Genomic DNA, 21,799 nt, shown 5'->3' with positions numbered 1-21,799 from the left:
GTTGCAACTGTTTTTCTAGGGGTGAAAATGGAGAAGTCAAGGTCTGAACAATGCTCTTATAGAAATTTCAACATAGCATTTTGAGACCACAGGTAAGAATTTGTAACTGATTAATACAATCGCCTTATTGGGAAAGCAGGGGTGGAAGCAGTAAAAGACCTAAAATAATGTTTACATGCTTTTTTAAAGCTTTATAAATCACTCTAAAACCCAGATCTTGGAGAACCAATCACGTAATGCCTTTTTGCACAGGTACACTAAGAGTAATATTGTCTCACTAATTACAGTTCTCCAGGTATCCATTTCTGTTAGTACGTTCACGAGAAGTTTGTTGACTAAGCTGGTAATCATCGGCTAAGAAGATAAATAACCCTCAAAGGTAAATATTAAAACATCAGCCATGTGTGGTATGCAGTTGCTCTCTATTATTTTCTTTCTTATACGTTTGGCATAGGGACTGTACTGTCCCCTTATAGCCCAAACCCACCTGAATAACTCAAACTCTGTCTGAATTTAACTTAATCTTTCACAAACCCAGCCACCTACTTTTGCTTGATTTGAACAGAACGTGTGGGACAGTGACATATGAAATAGCATAGCTCAGTTTAAGGGACCTACAATAGTCATCTAGTCCAATGATATTTACAGCATGATCCAGAGCTTGTGGAACACTGAAAGATATTTCAGGTTTCATTCTACAGAGCAACATAAAAAGCCATATTAAAAAAATACAAATAACATTGAGGAGTGAGACATTATGAGTTTAGGAAATAAAATTAAATTGGTCAGAAATGCCCGTAGCTCCTGAGCTCAGATCTCTGATGTGTACTTAAGATGACATGAGCTGTAGCTTCCTGAAGACTGGTTCTGCTTCCATGGGATTGATAGATGGGGATAAATACACTTAGGAAATAGAGGAAAGATGGATAATTCTCTCATCTCTTGCTTCAGATAACTAATTTCAGTCTCTAGGAACAAGAACAGTATTTCCTTTCCTCTCTTCCTCCCTGCACGATACTAGACAAATAAGTTAAACTTACCTTTTCACAAAGAGCCACTACTCTTCCTCATTATCCAGGTGTCTGATTTAAGCCCTTTAGTAAAATTTGCAATGCTACTAAACACTCCCAGCTGTAAAAGTAAAGTCACCTGAAGTTTTTACGTTATTCAGTACTCTATCACACTAAGTACTTCAAACGGTGAAGTGCAAGACAAAGTTAATTAACTCAGCTGAGTGGATGCTTTAATGCCCATGACTTCCAGCCTTCCTCTCCTTAAGGAGATAAGCCTGTTTGACTTTACACCTCAAGAAACACTCAGGTAATATCAATGAGATCCTGGAAGGGCTCGTATGACAATGAATCACTGTCTTCAGCACAGGGGGAGAATTTGGCAAGGGGTCACATGTTGAAGTACAGAGAGAATCCCAAATACAGTAGCATTGCTCATGCAGTCAGAGATGTTTCTTCTACATGCTGAGTGAAACAGCATCCTGATGATAAAAACCAGCCTAACTTACAAGTGTGTGTCAAAATGCACGCTTGCATGCATGCAAGTGAAACAGTCGTGCCGACCATCTGACCTGTACCATTTTCAAAACTGTGAACGATTATATTTCAATGTAAAAGGACTGTGACTTAAGGACCCAAGTCTTGGAGGAAACTAGTAGGGTTTTAAGTAGGGAATCACAAAAAAACTTCCCAACATTTTTGTTCACAAGGTCAAAACCAGGCATAATCTCTTATGGGTGTTCCTATAACCATTTTCATACAGATCACTGATGCTGCTTCATGTATATATTTGTAAAAAATTTGACATAGCTGAATAGCGTATTATAGCTGAGGACGTGTTAAAATCCAGACCACGTGTATTCACAAAAAAATCTCCCAAATCTAAAGTAATGTACTGGAGCCTAATTCCAGGATTATAGACTCAAAGCACGTACATCTAGTTTGTTTTCTAAATAAACTCATCTTGCGGGTCTTTTCTTTGGATGCAGCAATAAATACCTTTAAGGTACTTCAAGGGTCAATGCTGCAGAGTGTACGCACTAGAAGTAATTTATTATGGTCTCGTTTCACAGGTGTCTATAGAACAGTATATTCAGCAAAAAAAAAAAAAAAAAAAAAAAAAAAAAAAAAAAAAAAAAAGGGGCTGTTAAGAAGCACACCGTTCATCAGAATGACACACCATGGTAATTATTTATGTTCTTCTGGGAATATAGGTTCCAGTACAAAGAACTCTCTGTTACAGCACCCTCACTTCAGAAAAGTAAAAAATAATAATGCTTATATGAAAGATCAGCAAATTATAAGATTCTAAACCTGAATTTCAACAATTAATTTTATTTTCAAATGCAAGAGAGGTAAAGCATATGCTTCACACTGTAAATATGCATATAACTGATCTTAATATGGTTCTTATCAGGTGCCACATTTCAGTACTTAAATAAACACTAATGCATGCTACTTTTCCTGTGTGAATATCCAAACATGGTCTTTTTTTGAGGAAATATGCAAGTTTGGCTTTGTTTTGTAGGACCTCAGCTTTGCACAATACTTTCCGACTGAGCAGTAAAGGCCAATTTGGTATGCGAGTTCTATGCTGCAATCCTACCTCCTGAAAGACTCAGCACAACTAATCAGTGAATATTTTCTGCCTAGCTACATTCTGGAGAGAAATGGCCACTGTTCCCATGCTGTAAGGTTTTTCTTCCATCTGGAATGGAATACTTTGCACAAAGTGTCATAAGAGGCGTTAATTTATACAGCATCAGTTCCTCTCCACAACTAGAAAGCCATCCACGGCTGGCATTCCCACTGATCACACACCTGGAAAATCATTGCTACGTTAGTGGGGATTACTGGCCAACTAGATCTGTACTGTAAGCAGATCTCACCTCTCAAACATTTTAATGTTTTATTTTTCTTAAAACATCTGAAATATATAAAAGTGTCAAGCTTATTTACATTTCACACAATTTATTTTTCAAACCTTTTCATAAGGAAGTGATCTTCAATCTTGACTTTTAAAAAAGAAAATAATGAAAAGGAGGTTTTCAAAAGTGTATTTGCATGAAATGAAAGGGTCTTACAAAATTAAATGTCTCTTGCATTATTTATTGCATGTCATGTCTGGATTTTGCTAACTAAAAGGTTTGATTTGAACCAAAGTGAAAGATTTTGCCTGTGGATTTTAAGTGAAGTTCAAGGTCTCACATTGCCAGAGTAGCTTCTCTTAAATTCATAGACACCAGATGGCCCCATAGCACTCACTCATCTAGCAGATTTCAGTTTCTCTGTAGGGAAGCAGACAAGGAGCTGTAGAGTTTCAGGTTCAAACCTATTGCTGCCTGACGTTTTAGAAGGAAAACTGCCTTGAATTTTAGCAGATTTATATGTGTGTGTGTGTATATCTGAAATTGCTGAGCCATAGCTGGAGTTCTTTGGACTCCATACATATTATGCCATGCATTCATGCAAGTGTACTTCAGTCCAAATTCAGCTTTCCAAATGTTACTAAGTGTACGGTGCTCATGTTTTGGGGTTGCTCCTTAGTCAGACACTGACATAAAAAAAGAGAATGAAATTTTGAGGTGTAGCAGAGCAGGGTCCTTTTATCAGATACATGCAAACAAAGCTTTCAGGAGCTTATGTATATGTCTATGAGGGCACAGGTTTCAATAGCGTTCCTGCTGTTTCTTGTGCTTTCTGTTGTCAGTCCCAAGGTACATCTTAGCCACCTCAAGGCATATTCCTATGGAGTCCAAAGGCCTTTAACTTTTTCTCATTTCATTATGAACTGAATTTGCCTACACGATGGTCTCGTTGGCTTTGCCTATTGTAATTAAAACACCCATTAGTAGCACAGCCAGATTTCAGTATGAAATGTTGGGCTTTAGGAAAAAACACATAAAGCTTGATCTGTAGATTCATATGAACTTTTTTGCAGGCTCCAGTATAGCTCTGGAATATATCCTCAAGCTGTTTGATCCAGTTTATATGTTTGTAATGGGTGACAGACCCTTAGGTACCAAAGGACTTTGACAGAATTAGCATCAAAGAAACCCATAAAAAGTGTAGATGATCCCATCTCTTCTGTTAAGGTTAGAAACCTAAGTGAGGAAGGAAGAGATCTCACCTTATCCTCATTCAGAATAAAACATGTAATTTCACCAGAATGTGTAATATCCACCAGTAATGTAGGAAGCTTTGGAGTAGAAGGAAAAAACATTTTCCACATCTCCTTTCAAAGCTTTACTGGTGGACAGTAAGTGATTTAAGATTCCCTGGGACAAGGAGGCATGACACTGTAGTTTGATGGTTAGGCTACTGTAGACAGGACAGTCCCAGAACAAAGTCCAGGTCACATCAGGCATGTACATACACCATGCAGCTGGATGCCTGCAAGCTCTTTGTCGATAAAACTTGGTGAAGTGACAATTGGAACTACAACTATCACTAGATCCATATCTGGTGTTAGATGTTATCTGAATGTCCTGGAGGAGTGTGAAGCTGGGCCAAGGTCCAGTGGTCTCATTCTTCCATTTTTCCACCCTGGACAAAACAAGCTGTTACCCCCACCCATGCAGGTGTAAATAAACAGACTTAGTGCAATTAATATAAGCGATAAGCTTGTCTACAGTCACCCCCACACACAATGATGTCTACACCAATGATGTAATATAAAAAACTAAGTATACATATTGCCCCAATATCGACCCTAAATTGGGACAGGAGAAGACTTGGAACTACACGGACGGATAGACTGACGAATTTGCTTCCCCTCTCCACCCCACCCCCCCCCACCAGGGACACCCTGTGGGAAAGATTCTCTACCTTAGCCTACTCTGAGTGACACTATTCACCCCAGGTGTATTTTGTGTGGTTATAATCACAATCTTACTTATTCCTATCGCACTGCTCGTGTATCCAACGGGCTTATTGTAACAAGTAGCCGGGCTACAACAGACAGGTTGTAAGCTTCTTTGATATCAGACCTATGCAGTCTTTCTGGTAAATAAGCAATAGCTAAACCTGCCGTTCATCAGCTGCAATAGCAAAAGAACCTGTAAATGTTGCTCTGTAAATAAACCATCGTTATTTGTGTCCCCAATTTTGCTTGTCACACATATTTGGTGTTGGCCTTAAGATTGTTTTTATTTCCCCTTTTTTCGCAAAAGATGCTTAACTGAGAGAGTCTTGGGCTGTCTTTGTATTTTATTGGCCAACTGTAATGCCACCGTCTTGTCAAAGAAAGCTGTAACTAACATCTCTGTAGAGCTTGGTCTGTCAGGAATGTGTACGGTAGGTGCCACAAGAATGTACTTATTAGACAAAGCTGAAGTGGAAGGAAAAGTTTATCTATATGATTAGGCACCAGCATCAGACTAGCAGGAACCGAAGACACTTTGGAATAGGCAGAGAACTGCAGGTATTAAAACATTTTTTAAAAATCAAATAGGAAGGGGAAAAAAAAGTTAATTTGGTGGCTCCAGTGAGAAGACCCAATGTTCCTCTCAATAAACCCAATTAAGTTTCTGTTACTGATGGTAATAGATGCTCAAATGGGTCTAAAGTTTGTTGACAAGATTTAAGCATGGAAAATATTAGCACACAAGTACTTTATATTTCAAGTAGAGCTGCAAAGAACAAAACTCTCAGAGGTATATCTGAAACTACTTGGGCACATTGTCAGTTAGGGAAGAGTAGGAAGCCCCTCCTATTCAACTAGTCCTACTGAAACCAGGATCAGAGTAAAGAAGCCTTGAATTCCAAACAAAGTAATAGATTAGAAAGCAGCTATTTACAGCTTTATTTATAATAGCCATAAACAGATGGAAGTTACTCTTTATGAGGTGGTATAGTGAAAACATAGGTCTTCTGAAACACATTTTCTTTCCCTCCCCGCAAAAAGATGAAGGAAAAACAAAGTGTGCACATAAAAATGTGCAGCATATATTTATTTAAAATAAGTACTCACACAGAAGGACATCAATAACACATGGAGAATTCAGTCGGATCTTGCTCCAAGGTATCCTTACCTCACAAAAAGTAATAAATACAAGCTGAAGATTAGACTTGCTATTTGGCAATACAAACATTGCAAAAAGACTATGTATTTCCATTAGGAGGTACTTTGTTACATCTTATTCTTGGCTCACCTCTCATTACGTGACACCCGTAGTTAGAATATGACTAAGAAGTTGGAGACCGCAATATTCACAGAAGCTGGACCATGCTCAAATATACTATTTATTTTTGTAATAAAACCAAACAAAGCCTACCTAGATGCAACAGATGAACCATCTTTAGATTAGCTGATTAGGTTTCAACCGTAAAAGCTTATGCTTTTTATTTCATTCTGACCCACAAAATGCAGTCTATTATGTGAGATAACGTATCACAAAAATAAAGCAATCTGCTTCACTTCTTCTGAAGTTATAGTTCAAAAAACTAGATGTTGATAAAGCTTTACACTGAGATCTAAGTGTATCAGTGCTTAAATTAATACAAAAAACTTGTAAGCAGTTCAAAAGGTGTTGTAGGTTGATGCCAGCCAGCAGCCAAGCACCCATGGAGCTGCTCAGTCCCTCTCTCCCCTCCACCTCCAGCAAGATGAGGGAGAGAAGAGCAGCAAAAGCAAGAAAACTCACAGATTGAGATTAAAAGTTTAATAAATGAAGGAAAGAGGAAAGAACAAACCACCAAATGATGCCAAGGCAATCATTCACTACCTCCCACAGGCAGACTGATGCCCAGCCAGTCTGCAAACAACAGCCGCCTTGGAAGCCAGCCCCTTACACACACCTTCTTCCCCTACCCTGTTTTTATTTCTGAGGGTGATGATACTTGATATGGAAACAGCCCTTTGGCCAGTTCAGGTTGACTGTCCCAGCCATGTCCCTCCCAATCTCTTGCCAGCCCCAGCCTACTTGCTGTAGGGGCAGAGCAGGAAAAAAAAAAGCCATGACCTTATGCAAGATGGCAGCAGCCAAAACATTGATGTGTTATCAGTGCTGGTTTAGTCACAAATCTGAAACACAGCACCATATGGGATGCTATGAAGACAGTTAACTACATCTCAGTCAGACTCAGCACAGAAAGAAACCCCAAGAATTTGGCTGTTAATCTGAATGAGATATGTCACATTGTTGCTCACTATTTTGAAGCCTGAAATCACATGCAATTAATCTGCTGTAAAATGTTTTCAGCATATGAAGCTGTGTGCCAGATTTATCAAACCTGAAAAGCAGTCCACTACAGCCAATACTATTCTTAACATTTGCAGTAGTGGCTTTGACCAGTGTATTTATAAAACAAGACTAAGGTCTTCTCCAAACATACAACTTTGTATGTGAGCTTATGGGACTTACTGAGTCCATGTTATTAAAACTGATCTGGTTTTGTCCTGCAGATGGGATATTGGTATTTACTGTTCACTCCCAGCATGTTGTAAGCAGAATTGTACAGTAGATATGCATAAATAGAATCATAAATAAAAAGCTAGCAAGGTGCTCAGAAAGGCAGCTCAATGACTTAGCCACTGCACGTGAGAAGTCAGTTGATGATGCTTGCTTACTCTAGTTCCATAGGAAAAAAGCCATTAAATATTCAACATCAGAAACTGCAGTTTCCATGCATCTCTTCTCCTGCTCACAAGTAAATACCATGGGAATCTTAGAGCAGAAGTGATGGTCTGTGGAAGTCAGCAATGTCTTTTCACAGACCTTGAGAGCTCCTCAGTGTTTGTAGGAACAACTGTTGATTAAGTCCAAAATAACCTAACCAATGCGTCTCCCAAAGACAGTAGTTTTTATTAACCCACCATGAAACTCACTTATGTTAAGGACAAAGGTGTTAAGCACCACACGTTTAACCCACTGAACGTCTTCAGGAGTTGAGAGTGTAAACAGTGATAGCTTTCTGGCACTTTCTGACTTTAAAAAGGCAAATGCAGTCCCTCATTACCTTTTTAGTCCTCCTCACCTCCAGAAAGTAATACAGGAAAGCCAGTAAGAAGGTTTCCATAAATAAAAAAGGCCACTGCAGACTAAGACTTCCCCCAAAAAACCCCGTATCACTGTGAGAAGTATTAACAATTCAGTGTTACATGTAAAGGCCAACTCCTGCAGAGCAGTAAGGCTCTGTCCGTGCAGGTCAGTACTTGCAGCTCTGTGTTGCTCAAGCAGGAGCTTTGAGCTTACACTTTGGGGCTCCATCCCAGGGGAAAGTGCCCTCCTAGCAACTCAGGAGCTTCTTTCAATGCAGTAAGAGCTTTCTAGGAAAGCCTGAGCTCACTATAGTCAGACTTGAACATGAACTAAGTGAGGTTATCTGCGCAGAGTTTTAAAAGTAGCATTGCTCACTGAAGAAGTCTCTCAAAATTCCCGAGAGATGAAGACATGACAGTGAGCAATCAAGGCCATGATTTTCTATGTGCAACTTAACAGAAACCACTTCCAAGCGAGCTGAAGCCACTTTAAGGCATATGGGGGGCACAGTGAGCACCGATAATGACTGCTGTCAAATCTAAACATGACTAGAGATTCTCTTTCTAATACATGTAGGTGACCCAAATTTGGGTTCCGAGACACCGGTGAACTAAACCCCATAATTCTGTTTGAGGTATTAGAAATTTTACAACTTGTGCACATCTCTGTCACTTGCCAAGGGCCTTTATGTAGATGTGCCATACCAGAACCACTAAATGTCCATGCCCTGGACATTTCTTGGGCAGACTTTGCTCCCCTGAAAATGAGCAGAGGCAAAAGCAACAGCCCTAGCTCCCCTTTCCTCTCAACCGTCTTCCCCGCAGCATGTCAGGCTAGCAGCAAACAGGGACATTCTCTATTCCATGGTGCTACACAGCAAGCAAGCTCACTTCTAAATATATCCAAAAAGAAGTTTCTAAACCTCAAAATAAATACAGTTCTTACTGTAAGTTACGCAGCAAAATGTAGGTCATACCAAAGAGTTCATGGTAAATGTAGTGTTATTTAACTTCTTTTGCTTGGCCTCCACGTAGCAGATACAAGAAGCCCATTTTAACAAAATTAAGACTTCCACAGAAAGTTACAAGTAAGTTTACTTTCTGGGTTTTTTACTCCCTGTCATAACAAAATAATGATCATCTTGCCTGCTGTTCATAGGAGGACCTTTTGATACAGCAGGCATTCCTTTGTTACACATTGTTGCTGGTTTTCCCTTGGGGAGAGACTTCTGCGTTGCTGGGGTCAAGCTTTCATTTGCTTGCAAGTTTTTGGCTGAAGGCTGGCTTTTTGTAGAAGGCTGTGCTGGCTTTTTTGTGGTTAGTGCTTTGGCTGAAGTTTGAGGAAGCCGAACAACAGATAAGGGAGAGCGTTCAGTAGTTTTGGATGAAGTGGGTCCAATTTGAAGGGGTTTACTGATATTTGGTTGCTTATTGACAGCTGATGATACAGTTTTGCTTGTAGATACAAGTGTAGGTGGTGACTTTGATGCTTTGCTAACTGCAAGGGAAGGTGCAGAAGCAGAGTGTTTTAGGACCGAAACACTTTTCAGGTTCCTCACCAGGTGAGAAGCTGTTTGTGGCACTTTTTGAGGATGCTGAGATCCAGTTCCTGAGGTCGGAATAGTATTTTCAGAAGGAGTTTTTGCAAGGAGTTGCTGAGAATGTGCAAACTTGGCAACAGAGTGCAGATTTGTAACAGGCGGCCGAGCAGCCCTTGGAGCAACTGAATTTGCTTTGGTTTTTGTGACAGATACTGGTTTGCATTTAGGAGGAACATGCTTCTGTTTTGAAGCTGTTGTTTCAGCTGTCCCAGGCAACTGAGACAGATGTTTTCTGGAGGACGAGAGGGCAGGATGCAGCCCTGGTGCCAGGGAGCCTTGAGGCAGGGCTAATTTCACCTTGGGAGCATCAGGGGACCGAATACGTTTGCGCAATGTTTCGGAATGAACAAGAGCCATTCTCATTCCCGCAGATGAAGAGCTTTTGCTTACAGGCTGCAAAGGAGCAGAAGCTGGTAAATCATGCGCAGGAGAATACGGCTTCTTCGAGGTGCCAGCTAACGATCTGAAAGGAGACTGTGTGGCTGTCACTGAAGACCCTTGTAATTTGGACCTAACTGTCAATGATTTGGCTGTGGAGGATGGGGGCACTGACACTTTTGGTGATGCCAGGGCAGGGGACTGAGGACGTTTAGATAAAGCCTTCTTGGCACTGGTCTTGAGAGCTGAAACAGGAATAGGGGCTTTTGATGGCTCCTTTTGAAACATATTGACAGCTGACATTGGATTCATAACAGGAGGCTCCTGAATTCTAGCTGACAAGTTGGGGACACTTTCACTGGTGACCCCTTTCTGAAATGCCAGGATTTTTTGTTCCAAAGTTGCAAACTGAAGCACTCGGCATGGATCATATTTAAGCAGAAAACCTTGAAGAGTGTCCCAGCCTCCACCAACACGTACCATCACATGCTTGCCATGGAGCATCTGAAAATGGAATAAGAGGGGGTGGGAGCAAGGAAAGAACAAGAGAAATGTCTATCTTGTTTTATGCAGTGTTATGTCTTCATCTTACATTAACATCTATTGAAGTTGACTAAAACCAGGTCCACCTCTCAGAGAGAGAAACACTTACAAAAAGGATAAATTATGTGACAAATAAGGGTTATGCTTCCCAATTCTTTTACTAAATAGTTTCTCCTGCAGAGACAGTCATTATGTGTCAGAAAATAGTGAAAGCATGTATGTAGAAGATATCTTAACTATTCCGTCAGCATTTTGAGTTAGTATACAGAGTATGGAACAAGATTTTGTTCAAATTATGGATGTCCTTGTGACACAAACTCTTAATTCTGCTGAAGAGAGTGTTCAACTATCCTGCAAATTATAAACCCATCCAGATTTTGAACAAGCAACATTCTCATGATATTCTATAGCATCATTCTTATTTATATTGCAGGTTGTTCCTGAAGTTTTAGAAACACCATCACAGAAAAGCAGTAACTTAGTTTAGTGTGCTTTTAAAATCAATGGTTGTAAGATCTAAGTAGCCTCACTTACTTTGAATAGATTGGATGATGTGGTGTCCCAACCTAAAATCATTCTGTAATTCTAAAATAATACCATAAAAATGTGGTATTCCACTTAAAAGCATCTCTCCCCCCATTTTGAATATAATTGGAATTTTGAGAAGCTACTTACTCGTATGAAGAGTACTTTATCTCCTAGTCTGTAACGTCCCTCTGATAAGTATTCAATTGAAAATCGATGGGAACAACTGCAGGGAGGATCTTCTGCTATATGTTTAACCTAGTTATTAAAATTGAAAGCATTTGCAAGTATTTCGACAGAAGCATGCGTTTAATAGTTTAAGACATTTTACACATAAAAAAGATACTGAAATCTTCATCCCATGATTTAAGAAAACACTAGAATTCTGTCAACTCACTAGAAAATCTCAGCTACACAGAGTTTCAAAATGTAGAATAGAAGACTGACAGAACAAACTGTATGTACAGTCGTTCCACTCCAGTTTTCATGATTTCTTCAATTTTAAGTTTCTTTTACTTTCATTTTTAAGATTTGTTCACAATGCTGTGCATAGTAGCAATCAATTCCAATCATGGTCTTGTAAAGACACTGTTATGGTCTCTAGAAACTAAAAAACAAGTGCCTGGGTCTCTGATGTGACCAAATCCATTGCTACACCTGACCCAGGGCTACCCAGTAGCCTTCTCTCTAACTATCCGTAAGGCTTTTATAAGTCAATCTGCTACTGAAAAAAGGAGAAAGATAGTCCCCAAATAAGTCCAGGGATGGAGATGTGCCTCTTACAGCCACTTAGAAACTTAAATTGGAAGGTCGAGACTTTTGCCAAACAAGAAAAATAATGAGAGTTTTCAGAGAGAGGGAGAATCTGGTGAATGACATTCTTAAAGAAGCAGAAGTTTTACATTACAACACAGAGGACCTTTAAACAAAATGAATTTTAAAGTCTCAACATACACTTTTAAGCAAAACAGGAAAGTTGTTCATCAATTCTTTTGGACCATTCACAAGATGTACAAACTGTTTCCTATTCTGCATACATATTCACTTCCAGCTGGTACAGCTACAGAGGTTTTATATAAAGTCTTTTTGAAAAAGTGTTTCAAAACCTACTTTAACATTTGATGGTCTTATGAAAACATGAAACTGAAGAGAAGCATATGTTACAGTGATAGAACATTGACACACCAGAAAAATAGATGAGAGTATTTCTTATACTGAAAGCAGCAATGAAAGGAGCAGGAGATGAGGTGGAAGTCAAGGCAAGTTATATGTACTGAGGTATTAACTTCAAAACATACAGGACAAAAAAAAAAGGTACTCTTCAATAGAGGTGCATACCCTTTTGTTTTCAATTTAAGGAGGCTCACAAATACAAGATGAAAAACAGGCTACACTTACTGAGCCAAAGTACACAAGCACTAAACTTGATTTAAATCTCGTAGCACAATATAAGTAGTCCTTACTGCTTCATGTAGCTCCCCATGGTGACAACATGACTTTGCTGTACTGATAGGTGATGGCGGTCCAGAGGTCATCAGTAGTGTTTCTTCTAGCTCAATTTCCTTCTCTAGTTTAACTAGTACAGGAGGTTCAACTCCATACCTCAAATACAGAAGTAGAGAGTTTAAATGCTAATTGACTAAAGAAAACAAGAAGAAAGTAATGATAACAAACACATAAAATTTTGAGTGGCTTGACTGACAGGCAACAGCACTAAATCAGTCAGAGGAATAATTGCCTTGATAACCTGAAGAGAAGGAGCAGCTCTGAGTTTCCAGCAGAAATTCTCCCTAGTCTGGGGGCTACCAGAGAAGGCAGTAAAAACTGTCGCAACCAATTTAGATAAACTATCTTAAAGCTTCCAGCTCTGCATGAACAATAAATTAGAAGTGTAAATTTAGAGAAAGAGACACCTGCCGAAAAGCTTAAAAAATAAAGACTTTAAAGTGTATTTAATGCTCAATGGGTTCTTCAAACGTACACATATCTGTAAGTTGAATGCAGCATTTAAACATAGAGCTATAAAAAGCAATGTGGATTAGCATCTCTGTGTGAAAGGAGTCTGTTAAATAGTTGAAAAAATACTCATGTTGTACAATGAACCTAGCAGAGATTACTCATTACTTTCTGTGCAGAATTAACATCTACTACATTACACTTAATCACTGCAGATTGCCTTAACTTTATCTCAGCTTTTACTTAATAGAACGTATTCTTCAAATTCTTGTTAGTAGTATGTGCAGATCACATACCTGGATACAATGCGCCCAATTTCCAGCAGACAAAGATACACTTGTCTTGGATCCTTGTGCAAAACTAAAAAGGAAGAGGAAAAGAGGGAGTTACAGCTACACTGTTACACTGTGGGGAGGCCTATGAAATTAGGTACAGAGAAGAGAAGATAAGGAATAGATGACTATAACTTTGCCATCATTCTACCCAGAGACAAGCTACAATATCATGGATAAAGCACTATATGCTTTTCAGCACTAATTTTCTATTCCATGAAGCATTTAAATGCATCCTGGCACTTCTAAAAATCAATCTCTTCTTTGCCTCCTAAAAGTAATACACTAAGAGTAATACTTTATTTGGTTTTATGCTGTTCTTTCTTGATACAAAGCCAGAAAGAAAAAGATCTGCGAGATTTCACTTCCCTATCCTCAAATACATTATTGCAGTCTTGAAGAAGAAAAGCATTCAACAACTCCATATGTTCATGCTTGTACATACAGGCACACACACTCTGTAGGTGAACAACCACAGGACTATAGACTACAACACTCCTAGCTGACAAGCAGAAGGCTATGCAGCCACTCACCCTAAGTGGTTTAAAACCTTGGCTGTGAAAGAGTAGTCTGAGTCATTGCTACCATTTTGGTATGCAACAGATTTTTTTTTCTTATCACTTTTAAAGTTCCAGGTGCCAGCAGGGCCCATCCATGCTGCAGATTCACCCAGTTCCTCTAGAAGATACCACTTTGCCAGAGGCAGCTCCCCTACCCCATGCTATACACTCATTTCACCCCTCTACCGGGCTCCACCTCCTGCCCCATTGACACAGAGGTTTTCTTCAAAAGAGAGGAAGAGAGAACGGCATTGGGGTAAGAGACAAATAGATTCAAATATCAGATACTGGCTGTGATCACAGAAAGGAATCAACACTCTTCCAGGTATGTTAGGAGCACAGTTTTTCACTAGGCTTTGCTTCTCAGAGACTGTGCCCACTTTAACCCAAGGCAGTTGATTGCACCCCTCAATTCACAGCAGCTGTAGCAGCGGCATGCACTTAACTGTATAAGCACACCAAATGATGATCAGAAGAGTTGAAAAATGAGATGGAAGAGTGGAGTGACAGTCAAACGGTGTGAATATGACCATGGTAGGTCTTCTGGGATTTATCAACAACTTTGAAATAAAAACAGTCCATTATTATACTGCTGCACTGAAGAATGTAAGAGGCAGAAGGAAAGCAATGTTTGTTTTGGTTTCTTGAAACTTCCAACTTTAGGTGTGCAAGAAAAAGGAAAAAGAAACTAGCCCATGAACAGAGAAAGAAAAAAGTTTAAAATCTCATGTACTACCTCTTCCTCTGTCCTCATACAAGTCTCAAAATTGGGATGCTTTCAATATGTTCTAAGAACAGTTACGCGAATGCTTCAGAAAAAAAACCCCATCCCTGTGCTTTCTTAGCCAACTGGGAATACAACAAAATAGCTCAGAAATGAAAGGCTGGGAGAAAGGTTATTCAAATCCCCTCAACCCACATACAGCATTGTACAATCCCCCACCATCATTAAGCACAAGAAATGGGAAAAGCTGTAGATACAATTTTCATATGGTTTAATATTTATTTGAAGAAGTCTGACTTTCTTCAGGCTGTGCAGTAGCAATATTCAGTAGAAACTAGAAATCACTCTGAAGAGAAACCTTATGAGTCAGCTCTATATTTACAGATGAAATCTAACATCTTTCTGATGTTCAATTTGATATTTAAAATGACTTTGCTTTAAATAAGAATGAATTGTTTCCTAAAGTATGAAGTCAGATGTTCTTGTTGGCATCATACATCCAGTTTGTAAGCCTACTTTTTAAAAAGAGCTGATTATGAAGGGTAATTCTAGAACAGAAAGTAGACACAGCCATAATCTAAAAGGTACTAGAGGCCATTTCATCTTTTTTTTTTTTCATGTGTTTGTCAGTTGTAGCAGAAGTGGTATAATTTGCCTAAATCCAGAAAAAAAAAATCCAAATATACCCCTAGCAGAGATCAAGACATTTGTTTTGGCTTGATGTCAAAGGGCAACCCATGATGGCTACTCTCCCTTCCCGCTGTCTCAAGACCTACTTCACTTATTTCCTTCACAGCCATCCACACTTTTCAGTGTTGCTCTATGTATCTGATGGGAAAAAGACAATTATCAAATTGTCTTTCCCATATTTCATTCCTAAAAAATGGTTGAAAATTTGATGGAGAACATCAGTGGAAAGAATGTTTCATCACAGAGGCTGCAAGTCTGCTCAATCTGACTGCCAAAAAAGTTCATGGAAGATATTTATGCCATAAAGCAAGCTTGTGTTACAGCTTACTTCAAAACACTTCTTAGCTATGAACAAAAGCCACAGCATTAGGAAATCCTGTCTGCTTATCTCAGGGAGGCTAAAGAGGTTCTAGTTACCCATCCACTTACAGGAACTAAGGTGTTTAAACAATGCAATTCATACAAGTTGAACTAAAAAAAAAGAAAAATTGAAACTAATTTGCTTATAGCTCAGTTTTCTTACTCATCTGTATTTCACGGCACTGAAAAAAGATACAGTCACTAGTTAAATCAGAATGAGACAGATGCAAATGAGGATGTTTTCTCAACTATTTAAAAGATGACTTATCCAGTAGGGAAGTCATGGGCAGTCCAACTAGCATGGAGGACAGCTTGAAAGAAAACCAGTTAATGAAAACAGTTCTTTCCATTTAAATAGCACTAAATGGCACAAAGACTTCAAGAAACTCTAGTAAATATAGTAACAAATCCATTTGATTACTGAAAACAAAGATACTTTGCAATTTCTTGCTATTCTGCTGACAGGCAGATATTTTCCCTTTGTATTAATTAATTTTTACTAACATAATAGCTGGTAGAAGAACATTCCATTATTTACCATGTGATGAAAGCGCAGTTCATCTTAACTGGCAATCAGAAAAATTTATTCCATCTGGATGTATCAATCTAGAAGCCGTTTGTTATAAGGAACAGACTGTGCACTGCCGCAGGCATACACACAGTAGCAATATTTATTTTTGAAATTATCTTATTAAATGAGAAAATACAATTGGTTTAGACTCATGTCAAGAAGGTCCTGCAGTAAATGCTAATTACCAACAGATAGTTGCCACTTCAGCACAACACCCTGATGTAGTTACCAAATTTAGCAGTCATGACTGCATTATTCTGAGGGCTTTCTGCAACAAGGATGAACTCTAATACCAAATAAAGGACCTTATTGTGAGCTGACTCCATGGCACTGTGGTTTTCCCACACAGGGAAAGCAAAACCGCATTTTTCCTGTCTGTTTCTCAGTGGGCCTTTTTACTGAAGGAAAACTCGCAAGTTTGCCACACAGCTGTCACTCCCTGCTTCATCCCACATGACAACTTTCAGAAGTTTGGAAAAGCATCATGCAAGTTAGAGCAGTCACTGAATCCATTTTTTCTCCAAGACTTTTACTTGAATGCTGCCTTAAAACAAAAGCATTAACAGCTTGCAAAGATAGGCACAGTCATGACAAAGGCTTCAAAAGACAATACACAAGAGATCTCCCAGTCCAGGTAGTTACCCACATACAGATTAAAGCAAGTCTTACAAAAAGATAGATTTACCTAAACCTTCTGATTCAAAGAGATAAGTCTCATCAACTCCAATGGCCCTACACCAGTTAAGAAAGTTGGCTGTATTATCTCTAGCAAAAAAAGATCCTGATGGAGCATCCTTCTTACACGGAACTTTTCTCATAGGAAAATTCTGGCAAGGGAAGAAAACAAAAAGTACATTGTGCACATCAACATTGCCAACAGATTTCAAAGCATATTTGTAAAGGAAAATAAATCATAAGTTTGGATTACAGAAACAGTGTTTAGTAACTATTTTGTGTTCAACACACCACGTAATCTATTACAAAAAGCTACACTAAGGTAGATGGCATTCCGCCTTATCTTTGTGAACAGTCACTGAGTGAACAATCCTTAGCTCTGCAGCCTCTCCCAAAGCTGCTCATACAGTTGCTTCCCCATTTCCCCATATGCTGAGGTAAAAGTCTTAGTTGTGGTTTCATAGGTCTACACAGTTATTCCCCCTCCCAAGCCCATTTCATAGCAGTAGAATAAACAGAGAGAGAGAGAGAACCCCGAATCAACTAAACTATTCTTGGCTGCCAGAATTCAACATTTTAGAGCCCATTCTAGAAAGCAGAGGGCATCAAAAGGGAATAAAGGGCAGTTTTCTTTAAAACTATTCAGTACTTATTGGTTTTGAAACTGGTGTCTTCAAAACTAAACAAACAGTTCAAAAGCACACAACTTTGGCATCTTTACCTCCTTAAAAAAGAAATAAACCCCTCAGGATGTGCAGCATTCAGATGGCTCTTGTATAAATACCAGTCGGCATCTTAAGATTGCTGCCTTGTGTCTTCCCGCTCCCTCCAGTTAATAGTAATTCTAATATTAGTAACTATATTGTGCATTATTTAAAACCGCTGTTTTACTAGATAAACCAGTAAAATGTAAACACAAAAAAACCAGTCTGGATATGGTGAAACAGTTCCTCCTGCCCCCAAAGGAAGCACTACCAATTAGAACACATTAGTTTGTGATCTACTATTTGACAAATTCAGGCATTACTGTGGGTAGCTATACTGGGTAGCTGTACACTGAACATACGCTACCTGCACCAGCATTACATGGTTTTATACTCCAAAGTGACACATCACTATTTTTCATCATACAAACACAGACTGCAAGTTGCTTGAAATTCATGTTTCATCTCAGCCTTGGTTTCTAACAAAAACCACTGAAGCCTATCCCCAGGTTCATCCCAACACAGATATTTTCATGGTTGACCTACGTACTAGAATATAGTTTCTGGAATAAAACATTTCACCAAGTGCCAATGGATATCTTGTTACCAAACCACCCTGATGTTATCAGGGGAACAAAAACAAAATAAAAAAACCCCAAATCTTGGACTAGATCTTCAACTTGCAAAACTTGTACTGAAATCAAACTAAAAATATAGTAAGGACATTAGGATTTGATTACCAGAGTGAATAAGTAATTTGTTCCATAAGGACAGTTTATCCAGCTGTAACACCACACTGTTGCTAATCAGTCTCCAGATACACAGCACACCCCTTTGGGAAACCTCACTCACCTGCTTTCCTTTTACTCTTACTTACAATTAAAGAGTTTATAGCTGTATTAAAAATCACAATATGACTCACCCTTAAATTATTTGAGCTACAACATTTTTTAACAGTGTTTTGAAGAACACCAACCAACTGGCAGAGTAGTACTCCATTATCAAGTTCTTCTAGCAGTTGTTCTGCTTTGACTTCTATTCCTAAAAAAAACCCCAGAAGATCAATATTAATTACTCCACAGGAGGTAAAGAAGTTTCATATGAACTTAGAGGCAATTCAAACAGCATCATGTAATTTATGACAGTGTTAAAGCCTGAAAATTAGTATTAGTAAACTGAAAATCAAATATCCACTTACACTAACAAGATTCAGAAATACAAATTAGAATGATTAATCATCCTACCTCTAAGAGGTGGCAGCTAATAGAATCTGAAACCAAAGCATGCATTTTAATGCAAATATCCTAGCCACTCAGGCTCAAATACACCAGATCATAATAGTACTATAGATAAAGTGTCAGAATTGACCGGAATATTGGAAAGTGTTTTGAAATTTATCAGACAGTGATTTATTTTTAACCTCACCCAGCAAGCCAGACAGCCAGATTGACAGATCTTCTTGCATGGGCACCAAAGTTGCTTCGTGCCGCACAGATATCCATTGGTCATACAGGCACACATCTGCCAAACCTGGCCCATGTCTGGGAGTCAGAGGACTTCGGGGACTTAAGGGAAGGTCATCGCCAAACCACACCTGAGGAAGATTTCAGTGAGCTGAAGACAGTAAGCTTTAATATTTGCAGTCCAATGATGAAAACTCGCAGTTCTGAGTTATGCTACAGATCTATTATTCAAAGAGTAAGTGTTCATTTCCCTTCGCACAGATACACCAAACACCACACAGTAATCTCGAATGGTGCACCTTTCATTTAGTAACTCCTGCATCAAAAATACTACTACATTCATTCTCTTGACTTCTTTGGATTTAAAATTACATACTTTCCTGAATAGTAAATAAAAAAAAAATAGGTATTAAACTCGTGGGGTTTTTTTTCCCCTCAGCATATTAAGTAATAATCTGCAGCTTATCATATAGTTTACTAGACTACTGATTTCTCTGATCCTTTTGTGTTTAAATCATTACAAGGATGACGCTAATAGAGGAAAGATTTTCCCATGCAGAAACATTACACACTTCTTGAACACAAATCCTTAGCATTTTTCTTAAGGATTGCGTATTCTCAAACCGAAAGGTATATTTACATTTTGAGAAAAGGACCAGACTGACATTTCACGTACAAAATGCCCAGAAAGAAAGAGTGCTTCTGGTGTTCTTAACTACTTTCAGTTCAGGAATTGTGTGCGTTTATAAAATACGTTTATTTCTATTAAGTGATTATTTAGAACATAAGGTTTTAAAAAACATCTCTTACTCAACAAGCAAGTTTGTAAATAATCTTAGTCTTTGACTTCAAAACCTTCTTAGGTAATAGCGCTTAGGAAGAGAAAGGATCACCTGATATAACACTGGGTTATCTATCTTGTGACATTGCTCTATTTGTAAAAAGGAAAAACCATCACTTCAAAAAACAAAAAACAAAAAAAACACCGAAACACCAGACAAAACCTAAAGATAACTCTGGGGATTCTAGTATTTCATCTGCTTCAGAGTATATTTTTGTATTTTAAAAATTATTTTACAGAATTCAAACATTACAAAAGGCATTTACCTGAACTGCATTCTGCATGGTCACCTGCATTCACATTAGTTTCTCCCCCTGGGAAAAGAGAAGAGAATTCTTAATATAGGCACTCCTCCTTTCACAAAAATCCCCAGGAAAACCCATTCAGTGCTGTTTTAGGAAATAAGAACAAGTTTAATTGGGAATGGAGCGGGGAGGAGAGAAGTATCTGAGCAGCTAAGGTTTTGATACAGTATTCAACCAACTTCAGTTCCCTACCCTTAAACAAAGCAGCAGTTACTACAGCACGAAGTAGCAACTAACTTTGTATGCATGAATAACACTCAAAGGTTTGCATGATTTTAAGGAGCTGTAAGGCATTTTACTTTGCCAAAGAGATATACAAATACTTCAAACCATTCTTGGACTTCACAGTGTTGGCATTCACCCTTTCCTTTTAAGCTATCACAAGCGTATCTTGTACATGTGTAAATACGCATATATGCATCCTGAGTTTACATTAAATACTTCGAAGATTATGAAAATCTTAAAGTAAGGAAATAGTTTTGAAGAACAAGATTTTTTTTCTTGCATAGATACATAAGAGAAATCAATGTTTTTATTAATTTCTGTTGGGACTTCAACTTTCCAGGAAGCTAGAACACACCTCTATTTTCAACAGAATGCTGAGAACAATTGTAGCAATGTGGTTATCAGGACAATTCCCTGGAAAAAAAAATCCTTAAGGAAAGTTTTAGAAGCAATCTGGAAAACTCTCTCTCCTGAAGCCAACACAGGATTTTCCAGCAATGCTTTGAATTATGGAAAAACCCAGCACAAACTCTGCACTGGGCTGGGAATCTCCACGTGGGCTTCAGGTCTAGTGATGCGCAGTGTTACCAGGTTAGTTGCATACACACGTACCAGAAGGAATTTCCTCATTGTAATTCTCCACAGTGGTAGTGGAAGGCATGACAACCTCAAAAGGTACCTATCTGTGTCTTGAAGCCAGTTAAAAACAACTTTCTTGCTTGGTTATTTAATAGCTCAAATAAAACTTCACCTTACTGATTAGGGTGGAAACCAGATTGCAGACACTATCAGACAGCTTTAACTCATCTGTTTTCCTTTACAAACAACTTCACTTGCCTGTCCCAAATGTTTAAGCCTTATACAGAGATGACATTCTTCTTTTCCATCGGCTACACAACTTGGCCTTCCTATGAGAAAAGGCCAAATAGCCCACCACAGAAGGCCCGAATCTTATAAAAATGTTCCCCTTTTCTCTTACCCAGAAAGCAGAAGAGTGTTGTTTCCTCCTCTTTTTTCCCTCCCACTGCCTTGAACCTCACATGCTACATAGGACCACATACGTCAGGCATTTCAAACAACTTACCTCTATGACAAGCAAACAAGCAACCAGTTTGGTTTTGGGCTGAAGCCACTTCCTTGTATCAGGGCTGCTAGCACTTCTCAAACTTTATCAGAGATACTCCAAGTGATATCTTCCCTCCTCCTTTTATTTCTAGGGAAGATAAAAAAAAAAAAAAGAGACACGTCCTCTCCTTGATGCCATTTTCCTTGATGCCATTTTTTCTTCTATGAATGAACAAGGGAAGGGCAGGGTATATACCAAGCATTACTAATGAGCATGTTATGCTTCCCA

At 38.7% G+C, this 21,799-nt stretch overlaps 1 protein-coding gene across 1 annotated transcript; it reads right to left on the bottom strand.

Annotated features, from left to right (window-relative positions):
- Positions 1 to 9,086: 9,086 nt before the first annotated feature.
- On the bottom strand, positions 9,087 to 20,211 carry GAS2L3 (growth arrest-specific 2 like 3). Its single transcript, XM_010137925.1, has 8 exons — positions 20,182 to 20,211; positions 19,037 to 19,205; positions 18,534 to 18,652; positions 16,918 to 17,059; positions 13,292 to 13,355; positions 12,503 to 12,641; positions 11,190 to 11,297; positions 9,087 to 10,475 (listed from the first exon to the last, which is right to left on the bottom strand). The coding sequence occupies exons 1-8, from the start codon at positions 20,209 to 20,211 to the stop codon at positions 9,087 to 9,089; spliced, it is 2,160 nt and encodes a 719-aa protein (XP_010136227.1).
- Between the last annotated feature and the right edge of the window lie 1,588 nt (positions 20,212 to 21,799).

The sequence above is a fragment of the Buceros rhinoceros genome, unplaced genomic scaffold (assembly GCF_000710305.1).
Source record: "Buceros rhinoceros silvestris isolate BGI_N320 unplaced genomic scaffold, ASM71030v1 scaffold5756, whole genome shotgun sequence".
Lineage (NCBI taxonomy): Eukaryota > Metazoa > Chordata > Aves > Bucerotiformes > Bucerotidae > Buceros > Buceros rhinoceros.
Note: the sequence above shows the minus strand (reverse complement) of the source record. Positions and strands in the feature narration are given on the sequence as shown.

Excerpts from the sequence above, each read along its gene's own strand:
- GAS2L3 (XM_010137925.1), bottom strand. The coding sequence starts at position 20,211 with ATGCAGGTGACCATGCAGAATGCAGTTCAG. Across the intron at positions 17,060-18,533 it reads GTAGCTCAAATAATTTAAGG|AATTTTCCTATGAGAAAAGT; the intron begins GTGAGTCATATT and ends TTCCCTTGCCAG. Across the intron at positions 13,356-16,917 it reads CTTTGAATCAGAAGGTTTAG|TTTTGCACAAGGATCCAAGA; the intron begins GTAAATCTATCT and ends CTTCCTTTTTAG.